Below are 19,385 nucleotides of genomic sequence, written 5' to 3'. Positions count from 1 at the left end.
CGGCACATGACCGCCTCTCTTCTTTTGAATTATTAAAAAAAAATATGCCGTGGGTTGAACTTTTGTTCGACCTTTTGTTTTGAGATACATTTTCATTTTAAGCAGACTACAACAACACATTCCTTTTCCTACAGCCTCTGGGTATTAATATTTCATAGATAAACTGAATCCACCATGATGACATCTAAAAAAAAAAACAGCCGTTGCTTCTGAAATATATATATATATATACACGCTTATTTTTAACCCTGCTTTTTGCAGATGTGTAGCCGATTTCCTTTCAGAGATCTGCTCCTTTGCACGTCCTTGACATGCCATCCTTTCTATTTGGAATGACACTTTTTTCCTCCCAAAAGTATTTTGCCCGATACAACGAATGTGTGGAATTGCAATCAACAGTGTCGTACCACTTAACACCTTCTCCCCCCCCCCCCCTCCCCCCTCCCCTCCCTCGTTCAAAGGGGAACATGAGGTCAGCGCGGCGCCGATCCGCCCGTCAAGATTAATTTAGACCTCGGCGGTTTCGGAGCTGTGCCGTCGCCGTGCACACAAAGCACTGCCTCTCCGGAATAATCTCTCTCCATCAGCGCTTAGTGAAGTGATCAGCGATAGAACTGACAGTCAGCTAATGGGGGGGGGGGGGTGTTGGGGGGGTGTTGGTGGGGATTGGCAGTGCCTGTCTTGGCGCGGCCATCCATCTCATCACTTCCTCCTTTATCTGCCTTTCCATGGATGCACGTTTTCTTGTTTCATTAGTGCTCCGGTCATCCCACTTTTCTGGTGTTGTCTGTCCCGTTTTTTAAGTAAGCAGCGGTGAAGCTGCAGAGCATCATCACCCTAATCCGCAGTTCCGCTAATGTGCAAAATGGGCACCTTCTGGCATTGAGTGGAGTTGAACTTTGCTGAACTTTCGCCGCCAAACTTGCCGCTTCAGCAGATGAGAAGTGTAAGCATTTGACCCCACGAAGGGTCGCCCACCTTTATTATCGGCGCATACCAGCGCGAGTACAGCTCATTGATTAGATGTTGGCTCGCAACTTGAGTGTATATTTAGCTTTTGCTATTTTCAGCAAAAAAGGTCTAAATTTGTAATAGATTACTTGCTTGACACCAGGCGGCAGCTTGAGTGTCCCCCGGAGTTGGTAGATACCAAAAACCAAGCTAAAATGTAAATATATATATATAATCTAAATATTGTGAGTACTTTGTAAATAACTACAATAATGGAAATTGGGGAAAATTGGGGAAAATAAAAAAAAAAACTTCAAAATAAAAGCACGTGTCAACACGATAGTAGAATGGTATCAAATTGTCCCCTTTTTTCTTACCCCCTTCCACTAAATCTATCATGTCCCGCCTCGTCATGGTGGCTGTCATCTTGGTGGCAAAGTGCGTATCAGTTACACACTCTGAAAGCATGAAAGCAACGCGAGCCCAGGCAACCCAAATGCTTTATTCATCGCCCCCCCCCCCCCCCTAACGCGCTTACGCAGAAGGCTAAACAAACACGCTCGCCTGCCACATTTCATCAAAACCAAAGGCCCCTTTTCCCACCACCAAGGGCACCTCTGCAGAGGAACTCTTTTTGGTGACACCTTTCTCGGTAATGAGATCCGTATCGCCTCTGCGACTCGTCATTTCGAAAAGGATGCGCCGAGCGGTCCTGATTAAAAAAGCGATGAATATTCAGGCTGAGCTCGACAAGTCAGTGCGAAGCAAAAAAAATCGGGAGTCGCCATTGGCAGATACAGTAGAGCGTCCTATTCAGGAACCCCCTTAATATTCCCAGCCCGTCTCTCTCTCTCTCTCTCTCTCTGCTTGCAGAGGCTCTGCAGTGAAATGTAAATGGAGTGGATAAGATAAGATTTTTTTTTTTTTTTGTGTCATTCCGCTTTTCTAAAGAGCTTTGTGTGTGTGACTCCGTTCCCCTAGTGACAACGGCGCAGCCGGGCATCTTGAACCAACCACTCATCACAAATTGCGAAACCCCCTCGAGGCACTACAGCCCATCAGGTTGTGGTCGGGTGACCTTGTCCACCACTAAAGCGAAAGGAGATTAGCAGCTGGAAGACACGTTTTTTTTTTTTTTTTTGATCTCTCGCTGCCGCTGTGACCATTTGTTCGATTGCATTTGAATTTACGGACGAGGTGTTTGGTTTGGTCCAAGGTAAGCCTCGGGGGGGCACATCACCGCGAGACAAGAAACCCTGGAGAAAACTCTGCGGCGAAAGGGAATGGCGAGGAGTTCTATTCTTTGAGAAGTAAAAGATCTGTCTACGCAGTGCATCCGTTTTTTTTTTTCCTACTTGTAAAATGACAGGAAGGGGGGGACGCTGCTATCCCTACAAAGCTGAATCCTCCTCCACACTCGTGCCCTTGCTGCAGCTCGAACAGGAAGAACTATATTCATTGATTTAGTCTGAATGAAAATGATTTCAGAGTGACTGGCGAAGATAAGAGCACTTCCAAAGATACCCACACACTGATTGTTCTGGGAAACTCAAAGAGGCCTCGTCTTTTGTTTGAGCAGCGGCCCGATAAGAACGGCTATATTACGTCTCTGTCTATTTCCCACAGCATTTGAGCAATTTTTCACGGGCAAGATTAATGGCTTGTTCAGTTTCAGACAATTTCAAGTTGCGTGGAGGACGTCTCCATGGAATTGTCACAGATTATCAGTTTTATTTGCAGAGGAAATGAACAGTTTGACCGAATGCCATGAGTCAGCGTTCACTGTGCCCCCTTTAAACAGTGGCTTGACCAAACTGAATGTAGCCTCAATCCACAGGATGCTTGCAGGAAACAATTACTGAAGGATATTATATTATCATTTTAATCCTCTGTCCTCTGTTTTTTTACTTTTTCCTTAAAACGTTTTTTTACAACCCTGTTCATCTCCTGGGATTGCCATTTGTTTTCCCATTCCTCATTCTACATGACATTCAATTTATACGTGCCATTCATCTTCTTTCCACAACAGGTGGAAGAAACTGGCTTTTTTATTACTACAAATAACCGGGATGAAAGGGATTATGAGAGTTCTTGGCAATGGTTGTCTTATTTTGTAGCTTTCTTGTGTCTCGTGTCTCTGGGTATCTTCACTTCCTGTCCTGTGATTGCCTGATTGCTTCCACCTGTGCCCTTATTGGCTGTTGTTTTGCCTCGTAACAAAAAACGTCCTTAATTTCCAATAAAGTCCATCTTCCTTCTCTTTTTCAGATCGAAATGTTAGAGCACAAATACGGCGGCCACCTCATATCCCGCCGCGCTGCCTGCAAGATCCAGACCGCCTTCCGCCAGTACCAGCTCAGCAAGAACTTCGAGAAGATCCGCAATTCGCTACTGGAGAGTCGCCTGCCTCGACGCATCTCCCTGCGCAAGGCCCGCGTGCAGAACACGGAGGGCTTCTCTGCTGAACGGGCCCTGGCAGAAGGCTACAACTTGACAGGCATCCCATTGGTGCGCTCGCCATCTCTGCCTGCCACAGTTGGTGGCACCCTGACCGACCTGGAAGACTCGTTCACTGAACAGGTCCAGTCGCTGGCAAAGTCCATAGACGATGCACTCAGCAACTGGAGCCTGAAGACCATGTGCTCGCTGCAGGAAGGCGGCACCTACCAGTTCGGCGGCGACCCCTTCGGCGCTGCCGCCGCAGCGGCAGCGGCTGCGGCAGGAGGCGAAGGATGTGTTGGGGGAGAGTCGACGCTTATTCAAGGCCCACTCGACCCCAGTGACCTGTCGAGGAGTGCGAGCAAGCTGATGATGGCGTTCCGGGATGTGACGGTGCAGTTCGACAGCCAGAAGTTCTGTGTTTCATCCTCAGTCGTGGAATCGTCCACCGTCACCCTCGGCACCTGCGTCCAGCAGGACGGAGCCCCGCCGGCCGTCACTTCCACTCCCACGAAGACAAACTTCTTTCCAGTCTTCGCCCCTTGCGGCCTCCCGCAAGAACCCCCTCCTCCCCCCGCAGAGCTCCCAGCCGAACCCATAGACCCGCCGCCCCCCCCACAGGAGCCCCCGCCGCCCCCGGAATCCGACTTTGAAGAAGGGGAGCAGTACGTCGAGTTCCCTGCCCCTCCGCCGAGCGAAGAGGAGCTCGGGGAGGACAACCAGCCTCCCCTGACCCCTCTGGATAAGATGGCCGCTCCCCAAAGCCCGGAGGACGTGGCGGCGGTGGCGCCGCCGGCCGCGGAGCTCCCTCGTGCCGCGCCACCGCTGCTGGGCAGCTCGCCGCCCGCGGCGGCGCCCCTGGAGGTCGAGAGGTGCAGCTCAGAGACGCCGGACAACAGCTCGGAGCAGATGAGCAGCAGCAGCACGTCCACGGAGGCCCGCTCCACATCCGAGGCCTCGTCCAAGGAGGCTCTGCAGGCCATGATCCTCAGCCTGCCGCGCTACCAATGCGAGAACCCGGCCAGCTGTAAATCACCCACGCTGTCCACCGACGTCATGCGGAAACGCCTCTACCGCATCGGCCTCAACCTCTTCAACGTGTGAGTAGCCATTACCTTTTGGTCTGTGTGTGTGTGTGTGTGTGTGTGTTTGGAGGATTCTGGTAATGTGACTGTTCCTCTTGGGAGGTCTCCAATTGAAATCAAAATGTGCTTATTCAGGGCTGGAAAAAACAAACAAACACAGGGTATATTGGAAGAGAATGAGATTAATGAAACAGTGTGTTTACCTTCCCCCCTCCCCCTCAGTGCACCTGACGTTTGATGTGGCCCCATGGACTCAAAAGAGCAAAGAAAAGCAATTCTACTCACAGATCCCCATTGTGCTGATAGAACAAATAGAGCCCTAAGTCCCAAGCTGGATCGGATGTTTCTCCTTTCTTCTCAGAAGGAAGCATCAAAACTGAGATGAGTGAACTGAGACGCAGAGCTGTGCGGCGATTGATTTGTGACGGGGCGGGAGGGAAATAAGAGAAACGGACAGGGTAGATATGACAGCTGAAAAAGCCGTCCAAGCACTACATATTTCGTAGCTACGCTTTTTGTACAGCACAGCAAAAAATAAAAAAAAATAAAAAAGACCCCCCATGATTACAGGGGCAGTGTCAAGGTGTCGGGCTGGGGCAGGTTGCAGGCAGGACTCAAACGCAGAGGTTTCCACACAAAGTGCTCTTTATTCTTAAACTAATAGAAGACGTGCTCCAACGACGACTGACGTAATACAATGAACAAAGGACAACTGGCACACAGGGCTTAAATACACGAGGGAGGTGCAGGTGATTGGACACAGGTGGAAGCAATCAGGCAATCACAGGACAGGAAGTGAAGATACCCAGAGACACGAGACACAAGAAAGCTACAAAATAAGACAAGCAGACCCAAACCGTGACAGAACCCCCCCCTCAAGGACCGAATTCCAGACGGTCCTAAAGGAGGGTGGAACCCAGAAAAACAGACAAGGGAGGGAGGGCAGGGAACCCGACAACCCCCGGCCGCCCAGGGGACTCCAAGGGTCGGCGGGACGGTGTCGGGTCCCTCCGGCCGGGATGACCGCCGGACCTTAGGGTCTCGGGGGGCCTGCTGGGTCGGCGACCGGGCCTCAGGGTCTCGGGGGCCTGCCGGGTCGGCGACCGGGCCTCAGGGTCTCGGGGGGCCTGCCGGGTCGGCGACCGGGCCTCAGGGTCTCGGGGGGCCTGCCGGGTCGGCAACCGGGCCTCAGGGTCTCGGGGGGCCTGCCGGGTCGGCGACCGGGCCTCAGGGTCTCGGGGGGCGCCGAGCGGTGCGGCTGCGGCGTCGTCGTGGCGGGGGGCGCCGAGCAGTGCGGCTGCGGCGTCGTCGTGGCGGGGGGCGCCGAGCAGTGCGGCTCTGCCGTCGTCGTGGCGGGGGGCGCCGAGCAGTGCGGCTCCGCCGTCGTCGTGGCGGGGGGCGCCGAGCAGTGCGGCTGCGGCGTCGTCGTGGCGGGGGGCGCCGAGCAGTGCGGCTGCGGCGTCGTCGTGGCGGGGGGCGCCGGGCTGTGCGGCTGCGGCGTCGTCGTGGCGGGGGGCGCCGGGCTGTGCGGCTCCGGCTGCATGGCGTGGGGCTCCGGCCCAACCCCTGACCCCACCCCCCCTTCAAGGACCGACTTTCAGGCGGTCCCAAGAGGGTGGGAGGGAGGATTCATGGTCGGGCGCCGCGGAGCCGGGACCGGGGGCGTGGTTCTCGGGGCCGGAACGGGCGCTGACGGGCGTCTCGGCGCAGGAACGGGCGCTGACGGGCGTCTCGGGGCCGGAACGGGCACTGACGGGCGTCTCGGCGCAGGAACGGGCGCTGACGGGCGTCTGGGGGCCGGAACGGGCGCTGACGGGCGTCTGGGGGCCGGAACGGGCGCTGACGGGCGTCTCGGCGCAGGAACGGGCGCCGACGGGCGTCTAGGGGCCGGAACGGGCGCCGACGGGCGTCTGGGGGCCGGAACGGGCGCTGACGGGCGTCTGGGGGCCGGAACGGGCTGGGACGGGCATCTTTGGGCCGGGTCAGGAGCCGGGGCTAGAGTGGTTTGTATCCTCCTCCTCCCCGGGCTCTTCTTCCTCGGATTGAGGATGTCCCTTAGCTCAAGGCACGCCTTCCGATAGCTCCTGGGACCAAAGATGAAATCTGTTTTCCGCTGGAAAAACGGGCTTCTCACATCCAGATATTCCGGGCCCAAGTCGCACCAGGAGTCTGCTGAGTCCTTACGTGGTCGCGTCATTCTGTCAAGGTGTCGGGCTGGGGCAGGTTGCAGGCAGGACTCAAACGCAGAGGTTTCCACACAAAGTGCTCTTTATTCTTAAACTAATAGAAGACGTGCTCCAACTACGACTGACGTAATACAATGAAGCGACGAAGGACAACTGGCACACAGGGCTTAAATACACGAGGGAGGTGCAGGTGATTGGACACAGGTGGAAGCAATCAGGCAATCACAGGACAGGAAGTGAAGATACCCAGAGACACGAGACACAAGAAAGCTACAAAATAAGACAAGCAGACCCAAACCGTGACAGGCAGATTCACCAAGACATGATGTGATGTTTTAGACAATCAGTCATTGATTCCAGATAGAGGTAAAAAAATAGATCAGCTGCAGTAAACTATCAACGCTAATAATTAATAACTATTAATAAATAATAATAAGCAAGTTTTTTTTAATGTCTCAAAAAGGGGTCTTAAATATTGATATCACATTGTTCTTGAATTGCAGTGTAATGCAAAGTTGGTTACTTTATTCTACCAATATATGCGTAGATACAAAACAACGTTCCCGATGATTGGATAATCGCTGCTGTTTTCAAAAAGAAAAAGGACATAATGCTATTCATCAGAACATGTATTGACCCTTGTTTAAATCCAGAGGAGTTTTCTTGCGCCTTAGGCTGACCCGTTGGGAGGGGGGGGGGGGGGGGGGGGTTAAAGGCTAAACGCTAGTGGGCTCGTTCCATTGGCCCACGGATACGGACAAGGTCAAAGTCAAATTATGTTTAGCTTCATCTGGCACTTTCATAGATACACTACAGTATCTAGTTCTTTTTTTTTACATCCATGGTTTCAGGGGCCGATCTCAATGTTTGCCATGCCCGAAACCCCTAACGGATAAAGGTAACACCAGCATGCCACTGTTAGACCTTTGCAACTCCCGCTGCAAATTCCTGCGTGGCTTCACAAATTGTCAGCAGAAGAAAACACATTTCTGTCTTGGAAAGCGTGTTTTTGTTTGCAGCTTTCGAGCCGTTGTGAATTCACTTGTCCCCTGCTGCCTATAGTCAAGAGTGACAAAGTCAAAACCAGAGAAGAGCTTCCGAGTACACTGTCACACGGCTGCGAGAGATAGGAGGAAAGACTGTTGCCATGGTTACAATAGGGCTATGTGCCGGCACTGTGCTAATGTGTTGATTTATTAAGAGAAACACTCATTTGCAGTGCAGAGAATTTGGGGTTAACTAGTGAAATAACTACTACAAGCTAGTTATACCGTGATTTAAGAAATAGTTACATGTTCATCTTTGCCTCTAAATCATCTTTACATATTTCCTAATATAATATAATAAGTGGCAGAACAAAATCTAGGATAGATAATCCTTTTGCAGACATTTTTGGAACAACATAACAATGTGCCGAGCAGCCGAGCAGCACACTAAGACAATTTTAAACATGGACATTTCCCATGTGTTCTGTTAGCATTTCACCTAGAGCCTCCCACTAGGACTCGCACACCCCACATACAGTTCTACAATAAATTAGCTGATCCCACTCGCATGTGCTGTGTTGAACCCAACCACGGACGGGTAACAATTAGACACAATACATGAGGGGGGGATCTAAAAAAAATAACGGAAGCCCAAAATTCTCATTAGTCATTCTGTTATGAGTCATGAATGCAATTAAAAGTTCCTTTTAGCACTCTGTGAACCAGCGTCTGGGGAAATGGAACGAATGAACAATGTCAACATTTCAAACAGAGTTTCTATTCGTCCACCTCCACTATTTCCTCACGTTTCCCGAAACATTCCCGCTCGCAACAGAAAACACACCGCGTTCCTTCGGGGTGCGCAACCACTTCAAAATTGTGTTGAGGTTTGGCCTCAATTAAGCCATTTCATGCAAATGTAGAAGATTGGAGCTGGTAAAAACCGACATTGTCCTTTTTTCGCTCGCTGCCAACCAACGGAGCGCAAAAAGAAAGGTGCACAGTGAAGCCGATTGACTTTGGCTCATCGTTGAAGCGTGAAACGGGAAAAACAAGAGGAGCAAGAAACGAGCCGTGCAGTTACTGGAGAGGAAATAATTACCAGGGGAAACGTGCAGAATTCGGGAAATGAACCAAAGACGTGAACGCCGAGTAGGGAGATGGGTTATTTGAACATTCCGTGAAAGTTATTTTATTATGTTATTATTTCCACGAAATAACACCAGATATCAACTCAACTCAACTCAAACATAGGGAAGCGCACAAAGAATTAGAGATTTATTTTCCCCATGTCAGCATATCGGCATCACTGTCAAAATACGGTAAAATTACCCAAGGGATGCAGTTATGATGTTTAGGTCACAATATAGAAATGATCAAACTGAGGGAAAAAAAAAAACAATGACATTATCTAATTACTTTAAATTTGTCATTTGTCCAACACTTTTACATTATTTCTGTATCAAATAAGAAAATTAAAATGGGTTGAGAAAAAAGGGCGTATGGGTTTCTCTCCAATAACTACAAGAAATTTCACTGTCAGTCTACTTAGGAATTCTCTGCCAGACAGAATAAAAAGGGAAGATCAATTTGGTGGGCTCTATATTTACTATCTGCAATACAATTAGTTTTTTTTTAAGACACGTCCACCTTGAAAGTGTCATTTTGAAGGGCACAGGAAGTTGGCTGCAATCACCTGTTTGTTCAGACTGTATTTGAAACATATCCTCTAATGGGGAATTCAGCACTGCACCCGTTTGCAATGACCAAAATCAAACACCCTGAAAGATAAGCTGACTGTTGTTAAATTGTCCGTAAGGGAAGAGGCAGACGGGACGAGAGAGGAAAGAGCAAAATACAAAAGGAGGAGAGCAAGAGAGAGAGAGAGAGAGAGAGAGATAGAGCTGGAGTGAGAGAGAGCAGGCAAAATAAGCTGCAGGCTTTATTAGTTCCACCAGTTCATATTGTCCCTCTAATACCTGCGCTGTTGTATCCTTTGCATCTTAAACAGTGGTGTTTGCTTCTGGCCAAATCTCGGGCGTTGCTTCATCATGCGGCCAAAATAGCTGACACGCATGCACGCAGTGTTTGTTTTGCCGGAGGGGGGGGGCGGTGAAGGAAAGTAAATTAAAGAGAGGAAAAGTATGAAGTTTTGTGCGAGTGTGTGTGTGCAGTGGCCTGCACAATGAAAAAGAAGGTATAAGAGGTTAATGGAAATGGGACTGCAAAAGGAAGAGAGGGAAGAAAAAAAAGTTGAGGTGGGTGAAAGGTTGAGGGAGCGACCGCTTGACGAAGTTTCCACCTTCAGAGCTCGGATTACCAATGGCTCCCTTAAAAGGTGTGTCAAGGAAAACCGTGGACACACGGGTGGGGGGGGGGGGGGGGGACATGATGAGAAAACCTTCAAATGAGGCGTGGCATTAATGGGATATTCCTGAGGAAACTGCTCTCTCTGCACTGACGGGTATATGCATGCGCCCTAGCGGGACAGATGAAATGTAGTGAAAGCTTTGATGGCAGAGATATCGACGCCCCAACATGCATGAAAACGGAGTCACCGGCATAGCTTCATGAATTAAATAAAAGGTGGCGTGCCAAGAGAGTCAGAGAGAGAGAGAGAGAAAGGCGGGTCTGAATGTATACGCCATGGAAGGTAATTAAGATTATCAGATCAGTGGCGCTTTCCCATCTCCTCGAGAGGGATACCCTGACGCCAGGAGGGGAGGGGGAGGGAGCGCAGTGAAAAGCTCTTGTTTGTTTATGCGTACACAAACCTTGGCTGCATTAACATTCTGCCCTCGGTGCTAAATGACCCAGCGCGTAATTACCAACTCTGAAAGCCAGATGGTGAGCGGAGAATACATTTCTAATTTGTCTTTCTGCAGTTGTTCCGCAGGTGGTGCATGGGCAAGATTGTCGAGTAGCTCCAGATCATTTGAAAAGAGGACGGGGGGGGTGACAATTTCATCAATATGTATGTTGAATGGGCTTTAACACCGTAATGCTACGTGTCGGGAAGAGCGAAAACTACTTCTGGGTCTGTCACGCAAAAGAAAATGTTTTCCCATCGACGTACATCGGAAAAAAGGGAAAAAGAGTAGAGCAGTGCATCTTTTTTTGGGGGGGGGGGGTGAAAAATCGAGAAACGTTTTCAAAAGGCCTCATTTTTAACCATTAGGTTCTCATTCATATTGTTTTCAAGCTTGCGTCCTTATTAGCACGGCTGGGAGACGGAGCTGAAGGCAACGCTAAAGCCGAGGGCCAATGACAAAGGAGTCACTTGAGGGCGCTTACTGTCTTACTTACTGATGTCCCACCGCGGCACACAGTGGGCATTTCCGTTTCCCTGCATTTTAAGCAACCAGCCACCGGGGGGGGGGGCGTTAGGACAGTCACTCATAACAATCCATCCGCCTGTCGCATCGTTCCCTCCCTTTTGCTGCCCTACATTCAACCCCCCCCCCCCCCACACACACACACACACATCCGAATAATAATCACCATGTGCGATCCATCTGTTGTTGGACAAACATCCAACGAGTAATATCTGCCAAAATTCGCTTGGCGAGACATCACTTTCGGCTGTCAGGTTTGAGCCAGGGAGCGGGAGAGTGTGCTGACGCTGTCGCAGCAGATGCTTTTTGGGGCCAGTCCACCCTCCCCTCTCCCCCCTCCCCCCCCCCCCGCCCTCACCCATCTCCCTCTCTGTCCTCACATTCCTCCTCCCGCACATCTGCTCTGTCTGGTTTTCCTCCAGCCCTCCTCCTTCTATCCTGCCCTTTATCCCCTCTCCTCTCCCCTCTGCCCCGCCCCCGCCTTATAAACCCGTTAGCTGTGGCGCGCACGCACACACACACACACACACACTGCTGTTATGTAAAGGCTGCGGTTTAAACACCGAACAGAGACGGGGGGGGGTGAGCTGTGGCATTGATGTGGTAGCCTCCCTAGGGCAGTTCTCCTCTGTGTCTAATAGGGTTATGAATAGTTACGATGTAACTCCCTGGTTCATACGTAACTTCTGCCACGCAGTCAGCTGGAAGATCATCATCAGCGGGACGGCCGATGGGAGGAGGAGGAGGAGGAGAGAGGAGGAGGAAGAGGAGGAGAGAGAGGAGACGGCGCTCGGAAAGGCGGGTGACTCACGGGACACCCACGAGGTGTCTCAACACTCCTTCGATGGCGCCAGGCGCCGAAGGTTCACCTCTCGCAGCCTTCTCTCACGTGGACACGTGTGTCGCCATCTTTGCACGCAAATGACCCCGCCAATGGTTTGGCCGTAGCTGAACACACCACCTTGCATGCCCGTGAGTCGCATCGTGGGATGAGCCAACATTAGCCATCACACGCTCGGGGGGGGTCGTTGCAGGAAACGTAAGGCCGAAGCGGCGAAGACGTTTTGTTTTGTGGTGACAAATTTGTCATCAAGTCAATGAAAAATACAAACTATAAAGTCTCCAACTTTGACTAAAAGCAGATCTTAGACACCTTCCACTCCCGTCTAGTTGGGATCTCTGTCTAGTTGGGATTTAAGGCGGCGTCCCCGATCACCACTTGTCATTCTGTCAGCGTCCGCCGGTTTTAGCAGTGTGTCGAGCTGTTAAGCAGCTGTTAATGAATGTTGTTATTCAGAGAAGGAATGAATACAGATGAGATGGCGCCCGAGTGGGTTTTAATCACTTGAAGCAGCCTTCGTTGACTTTGTGCAGGTATGCAAAGTAAGCCACCGGCATTTTCCAAACCTCGACTCTTATTGCTGTTAATGTTTAATGAAATGTTCTCTTAGCTATCATTATAATTAAAAGAATAAAGGATCTACTTTGTGTTGGTGTGCATAAACCCAAATGATCCGTCTCAGTCAACCTACTTTTTTTTTTTTTTTTTTTCTCCGTGTGTTTTGCTTCAGAAACCCCGACAAGGGCCTTCAGTTCCTGATCTCCCGAGGCTTCATCCCGGACACGCCCATCGGCGTCGCCCACTTTCTGCTGCAGAGGAAGGGCTTGAGCCGACAGATGATTGGAGAGTTCCTCGGCAACAGCAAAAAGCCCTTCAACAGGGACGTCCTCGAGTGAGTACGCCACGCGTTCTACTACTTTTTTTTTTTTTTGGAGCACGTAAGGAGAAAATTGTGCTGCTCTTCATAACAAGAGGATTGTCTTTACTAATCCCTTCATTTTTTTGGGGGGGGGGGGAATCCGAGGTCAGGGTAAACTGCAGGACAGGATTCAAATGAGGATTTAGCACAAGGAAAATGCTTTACTAGTCACACTATGGTGGTACCTGAGCCCCCAGTGTGCTTTGATGATGACCCCAATTTTGGGGTCAGACGATTTCCTGAAACCTAAATGTGAAAGCCAATACACAATAACATCCACTCTGTCGAGGCTTTTATTTTTGCAGGCACTGGCATTTGACCATTATATTTCATCTGAAAACAAGGTAGAAATTGAAGTGTCATGATCCCACAAACAAGCCCTGATATCGCTTCCAGTTGTACATTCAGGTTGACTCGGAATTGATAAAAACGCTGATGAGACGACGATAAGATAAAAGCCTTTCTTGCTCCCATTGGTTTTCGAGTCGATAAAATCAAAGTGAAACGTACTCGCACATGCTTCCGTCCAGACGGAGAGCGAGAATCAAAGAGCAAGGTGGCCGTTTTCTCAAAGAAAGCATCATGTTTTCAATAAGGTTTCACAGGACAGTATATATAAATGTTTACGCAGGCTGAGTAATACTCATCATGCTTAGTTCATATTCAATATAAGTCCATTTCACATGAAGTCATCGTGCAGTACGGTTTGTTCTTTACGGCAGAACGAAAATAAGAGGACAGAAAATGTGGAGACGCTTCGTCATTGTGTTACTCATCATGTCATTGTGAACACATGACTCACTTTAGCCTCTCCGTGTCCTCCCAGGTCATTTACCTTTCTTTGAAGTTCTCCCTCCATCTTTCAAGAACTTCCTTACTTTATCACTATAATTATCTTTTTCTTCTTTCACATTCAGCAATTACTTTGAAAATTTGCATTTCAGCCCCCGGAGGAGGTAGCGCAGATCTTTCTTTGGTCATCTCTTTTGTCCAAGTTATCAAACCCATAACACACTTTTAGTCTTTGCGAGGGCGGACGCCCCCCCCATCCCTCCCCCCCCCCCCCCGCCTCCTCCCCCTCAGGCTGCCCTCCTATAATATCCACTTTCTTTCAAATGGACGCCGTCCATTTGTGCTCCGAATCCATTGGATTAACAGGACTCTGCTCTTAATGCCTCAAAGGGATACATACCTCAGCGCGGGCGACATTGGGAGATATGGAAGCATATTTATTTTACTACGGGAGCCGTCGTGCTGCAGAAGTGATGAAGAGGAACATGATAGCGGCGCAAAGTGTCCGTGAGAGCACTTTCCATAAAGTGTAGTCACAGGAGAGCGGCTGAGGGATGGCAGGCTCTGGCGAAGGGGAATCTCTCACGTTGATTTATTGAGCTTGAATGAGTGTGTGTGTGTGTGTGTGTGTGTGTGTGTGTGTAGGGAGGGTGCGAACGCCTCCTGCGTCCCTGAATGCGCCTCCTCTCGCTCGCATAGACTCGTCTCCCGGCATAAACAACCTACAGTTAAAACGTCTCGAGTCAATTAAGCCAAGTCGTGGTTATGGATTTGGGTTCCAAGAAACGTGCCCCCCCCCCCCCCCCCCTCCTCCTCATCCTCCTCCCCCCAAGGAGTCATTTACCAATGATGTAGTGTACTTGTTTAGCAGGAAAAGCGGGCTCTATTTTCAGACTCTTGTCAACTCATTGGCTGCCCCCCCCCCTCCAAAAAAAGGCTCCATCTGGTCTCCTGTTTCATTTTATTTGCATTTTGTGTGTAATTCATTCATTCATTCATTCATTCAGCTTTGTAAACACACAATATAAGCCCTGCTATGCAGACATATGCGATTGTGTATCCCGCTGCCAGGTACAGTATACAAATCAACAAAGTGTGAGTGTGTGTGTGTGTGTGTGTGTGTGTGTGTGTGTGTTTGTGATTAAGTGTGGGAGGGGGGGAAGGAGAGGGCTGATGTACTCTCAGGCTACAGAACATCTCGTCTGACGTTACATAAATTAAGAGTGACAGGCGGGGAGGAGAGGGGGAGAGAGAGAGAGAGACAGAGAGGTGGTGGTGCGAGGAAGTGAGTCATGATGAAGGGCGATGAGCGAGCAGAGAGGAAGAGGAGGAGAGTAGATCAAAACAGAGCTTTACCTTAACAAGCATTGTTGCTGATGATATTTTCTAAATCCAGTCACTGGTGACAAACAATGCAGATTATTCTCAAAGGGCGAGTTTTATAAGTGAATCGTCCTCAGTATATTTGGAGAGAAGTTTTACTGGATGTGGAGACACGGCTATGGTGGGTTCAGAGGGATTTAGGAACACAGGTTGATCAGGGGAGGAAGGTTGACGGAGAGGAGGGGGGGGGGGGGGGGGAGAAATCCAAATGAAAAACCATCCTCTTCTTGGTATTGGTTTGATCTCGTGTACCGTAGACTCCTTTCTGCTGGAGCAGCATGTGTCTCAGTCAAGTAGCCACCTCATTAACTTGCTTTGTTCACAGAACTCCATCTTCATGTGTGTGTGTGTGTGTGTGTGTGTGTGTGTGTCCCAGTCTTTTTTCTCGTGCTTGAGAAAAATTGTATCACGTATTTTTGTTAAAGATTCATGAGATTCTGTGGACCATCAATGTGCTGATGATAGCCGAGGCAGAGGTGATGCTGACCCAGCAGGCAACGGGTTTAAAAAAAAAAAAAAATAGACTTTAATTTCATAGTTTGATCATCATTCCACTTTGCGCTCCGCCAGAACACCTCACATCAAAAGGGAGGGAAACTTCCAACTCCCAAAGTCACCTTTTCCCTTCAAAACCTCATTCCACTTCTGAAATGGCCCCACGTTGTATTTGCCCACCTGAACTCATGCACAGGATATTTTGCTCTTTTAATGAAAGTCATTAAGCCGGTGGTCGGGCAGCAGGGAGGATTTTCTGGGGGTGGGGGGGGGATTGTTGAGCGTGTACGTGTGCACGTGTGTGTTTGGGAAGCTGTGGCTCTACGAAGATAGCCGGGTCCAGTCTAATCCCTGGTGTCCGTGCGTGGCTAACACCTGCATTAAAGCAGAATGGGGCTGTGACTGGGAATCAGATGAGTGGACTTTTATCTTTAGGTTGGAAGGCCACTGCCATCATGTTGATATATCGCTATGAATTTTAATACCCCCCCCCCCCTCCTTCAACATCCCCCCCCCCCCATATTACATCCATTTCTCGCTGTGCTCAACAGTTGTGTGGTGGATGAGATGGACTTCTCGGGCATGGAGCTGGACGAAGCGCTGAGGAAGTTCCAGGCCCACATTCGGGTGCAGGGAGAAGCCCAGAAGGTGGAGCGGCTTATCGAAGCCTTTAGGTAACTATTAAAGTGTATTATTCTGCACACAAGCCGCCATTTCTAAAATCGGGTTTTCTTCTATTACAACTGTAACCGGTCCCCAAACCTTGTCCCTGTTGAAAAAAAAACTAAAAAAAAAATTGGGAATATTAAAGAGCCAGATAGTGTTTTCAACCAACTCATTCAGGGGGGTTAGTTGGCAGACATGGAATGTATATTTAATCTAAATCGCACGTGGAAGAAATTTGATTCTGAGTGTGACCAAAGTATTTAAGTCAGTAATGAAACCGCTGATTATTTAAAAATAAGTAAAATATGCAAAATATCCCTTAATTTGTCCTTAATCGTGAAATATGCCTACATCAATTTCTAAAGACGTGCTGAGCAGGTACAGGTTTGAATTTGTGAGACGTGGGACGTGAATTCAGGATTCGGTGTAGGCCGGACGGATACACAAAGGTGGGGGGGGGGGCACAATGAGGAGAAAAAAACGGCAACGTTGTCCACGGGCAGAGAAAAGAAGATGGGCAAGGGGACACAACCTGAAGAAAGGAAGGAATGGTTGGGTTGCAGGGGTGGGGTTGGGGGGGGAGCACAGTTTTATAAATAACCAGCGTTGCATAACCGCCACATCCTCCCTGTGCCTGCCTCCCCTGCTCCTGGGCTTTGATATGCCTCCAAATACACACACACACAAAGAGAGAAATCTCCAAAGTAAGTGAGGGGGGATTTGAAGCAACGTTGGAAGAGAGAGAGAGAGAGAGAGAGAGGGGGGGGGGGAATGAAAAGCAGCCAAGCAGCCTCAGTATCTGCTGCGTCAGTGTTCTAATGAATGAGAAAATGTGAGCCGCCTCCCAATGCTGCAGATATGTATTCAGCTTCTTTTTTTTATAATTACAGTGTATTTAACCCACCCTGAAATTCACAAACACCACCATCAGTTATTATAGATAAAAGACTGTGCAACATGTATAATCTTGCACCAAAAGCATTTAGCGACTGATCCATTACACCTTTTAGCGAACCTGTAGCAAAAATCACATCATTTAGCGAGTCGGCAACGTCTGTCTAGTGTCACGTGGCTCTTGTAGCTGACAGCATAATTCACTGTAATAATATTATATTACGTTTTTGAGTTGTATTGAAACAATTAATTAAAAAGCTTAATAGAGGAAATACAAACAGCTTTTTAATTGGCTTATATTGGATTAAAAAAATGAAGGCGATTCAGTTCAGCGTTTTATGTATTTTTATCAACGCAGAGCTTCTCCTCCCTTCTCCATCTGGATTTTTTGAGGGTGAGACGGACGGACAATAAGAGTTTAGTCATCTCTTTAGTGAATAAATCCCCAAAGTAAGGGTGACAAAAGTAGCATATGATCTAGCAACCACTGTATTCATACCAGTACCATTATGTGTCTCTATTTAACCCCACGGAGACACCAGATTCCAATCATGCAAAAAAGGTGCCACAGTCTCTATTCAAATGATTGCTGATTAGAGCAAAGATTACAGTAGACGCGCCGAACCCACAGGGGTCCACATACAACCACACACACACACACACACACACACAGACAACTTCTCCTCTTAACCTGTATGATGCTGTGTCTGATTACTCACACACAGTAGACGCTGTTCTGTTATTTTATTCATTCCCTCACCAGGAGGTGTCTATGCACTTCAAAGAGAAACAAGCTATCACTCCCCTCTGGCAATGTTACAGCGAAGCACCTAACGCACGCGCACGAACCCACGCACACGCAAACACAAAAATCACATCACGTGGCGGCGTAACCGCTCTAGACGTTTGTTTTCTTTGGGACGTACGTGCAAATGAGCCCGGGCCTCAGTTTAACCAGACTAAGCATTGAAGTATGTCTTCTCCCGCTCCCAGTGACAACCTGTATAAATCCAGCCGTCGGGGGCCCATAAATGTTGGAGCATGTTTAAATAGGGCTCGGGGGAAGGGTTGGGTCTACATCGCCTTGGGTAGTGCGCGAGCCGTAGTGTAACCATCCGATCCAGTGGGACCAATGTGATCACAGAGAGAGAGAGACACCGTTCGAACCACTGAGAGGTTCATTTTTCACTACAACAACAAAAAAAGAGGCAGCAAGGCGCCCGCTAAATTACAGCCGTAACTCGTATGTTTCAGCTTGTCACGAATGCGAGCCGTTTAAAATGCGTCAAAGGAGGCCTTTGGGTGCTTTAGAATATCGTGTTCATTTTTTCTCTCTTCCTATCTGTCCTCTTATTCCTGTGCTTTGTCCACATTTGCGTCTCATCCCCTGTGACCGGCCCTTTCCCCTGTTCTTTACCCCCCCGTTCCCACCCGTCTCCTCTGCCGTGACCCACTCTATGATCCTCCATCCCCTGCGACTCTCCACCCTCCATTGGTGTCCCTCTGCTTCTTTCTCTACCTCCTGCACCCGCGACAGTCAGCGCTACTGCATGTGCAACCCCGATGTGGTGCAGCAGTTTCACAACCCGGACACCATCTTCATCCTGGCCTTCGCCATCATCCTGCTCAACACCGACATGTACAGCCCGAACATCAAGCCGGACCGCAAGATGATGTTGGAGGACTTCATACGCAACCTGCGAGGTGGGTGAGGCAGATAAGCCTCTCTCTGTTAAAGGCTCCTTAAAGTGAGTTGATGTTTGCATTAATTAGGGGGAAGTTCAGCTCATGTGCATTTCTAGGAACGTTCCTAGGTGTGTTTTTTTGCATAAATTCCGGTATAATTTGAACAGAAAGCCCCATGCGGCTCTTGTCTCCAGCACGCAGCCAAGATGCTCATTTGCCCCGGGGCCCGTCGAGGGGGGCGAGACCCGGGGAGCGCCGCCCGCCGTAGCTCCGCTCCCCCTCTTGCGCAATCAATCAGGGAACGCCGTAGGTCGATGCAGAACAACTTTAATAGATTCGCCCCGGACCGTTCGCCGCAATTAAATTAGGTTCCGAGAAATCAATTTTGGCATCTTACGCAGATTAAGATGCGCCAGCCTCTATTTGTCTTCCGCTCGGCTTCCTATGTCTCTGCTGCGGATTTGTTGTTTCGTCTCGGTCAGAGTTTATGCACTCCGTGATTCTTTATCCTCTTTCATATTTGTGCATCGTCTCTCGTGCACACTGACAAAAAAAAAAAAAAAAAAAAAAAAGAATAGCTTAATCGACAAATTGATTGAGGTGAAATGCAATTACGCACCAGAAAACCATAGTAATGAAGACCCGCGGAACATTTGGCATCTCAATTAAAACATAATGCCAGTGTCAAAGCTATTCCAAAACGGGCCGACGTAGCATAAAAGCAGCT

At 49.1% G+C, this 19,385-nt stretch overlaps 1 protein-coding gene across 1 annotated transcript in view; it reads left to right on the top strand.

The window, feature by feature from the left end:
• LOC119210219 (IQ motif and SEC7 domain-containing protein 3) overlaps nucleotides 1-19,385 on the top strand; it is a 65,798-nt gene that overhangs the window by 34,504 nt on the left and 11,909 nt on the right. Inside the window, 4 exon segments of the mRNA XM_037460001.2 lie at nucleotides 3,220-4,490; nucleotides 12,554-12,715; nucleotides 15,964-16,086; nucleotides 18,510-18,676. Coding sequence (XP_037315898.2) covers nucleotides 3,220-4,490; nucleotides 12,554-12,715; nucleotides 15,964-16,086; nucleotides 18,510-18,676 — 1,723 coding nt within the window.

Source organism: Pungitius pungitius, chromosome 2 (assembly GCF_949316345.1).
Source record: "Pungitius pungitius chromosome 2, fPunPun2.1, whole genome shotgun sequence".
Lineage (NCBI taxonomy): Eukaryota > Metazoa > Chordata > Actinopteri > Perciformes > Gasterosteidae > Pungitius > Pungitius pungitius.
The sequence above is the reverse complement of the archived record's forward strand: the minus strand, read 5'-3'. Positions and strand labels throughout refer to the sequence as shown.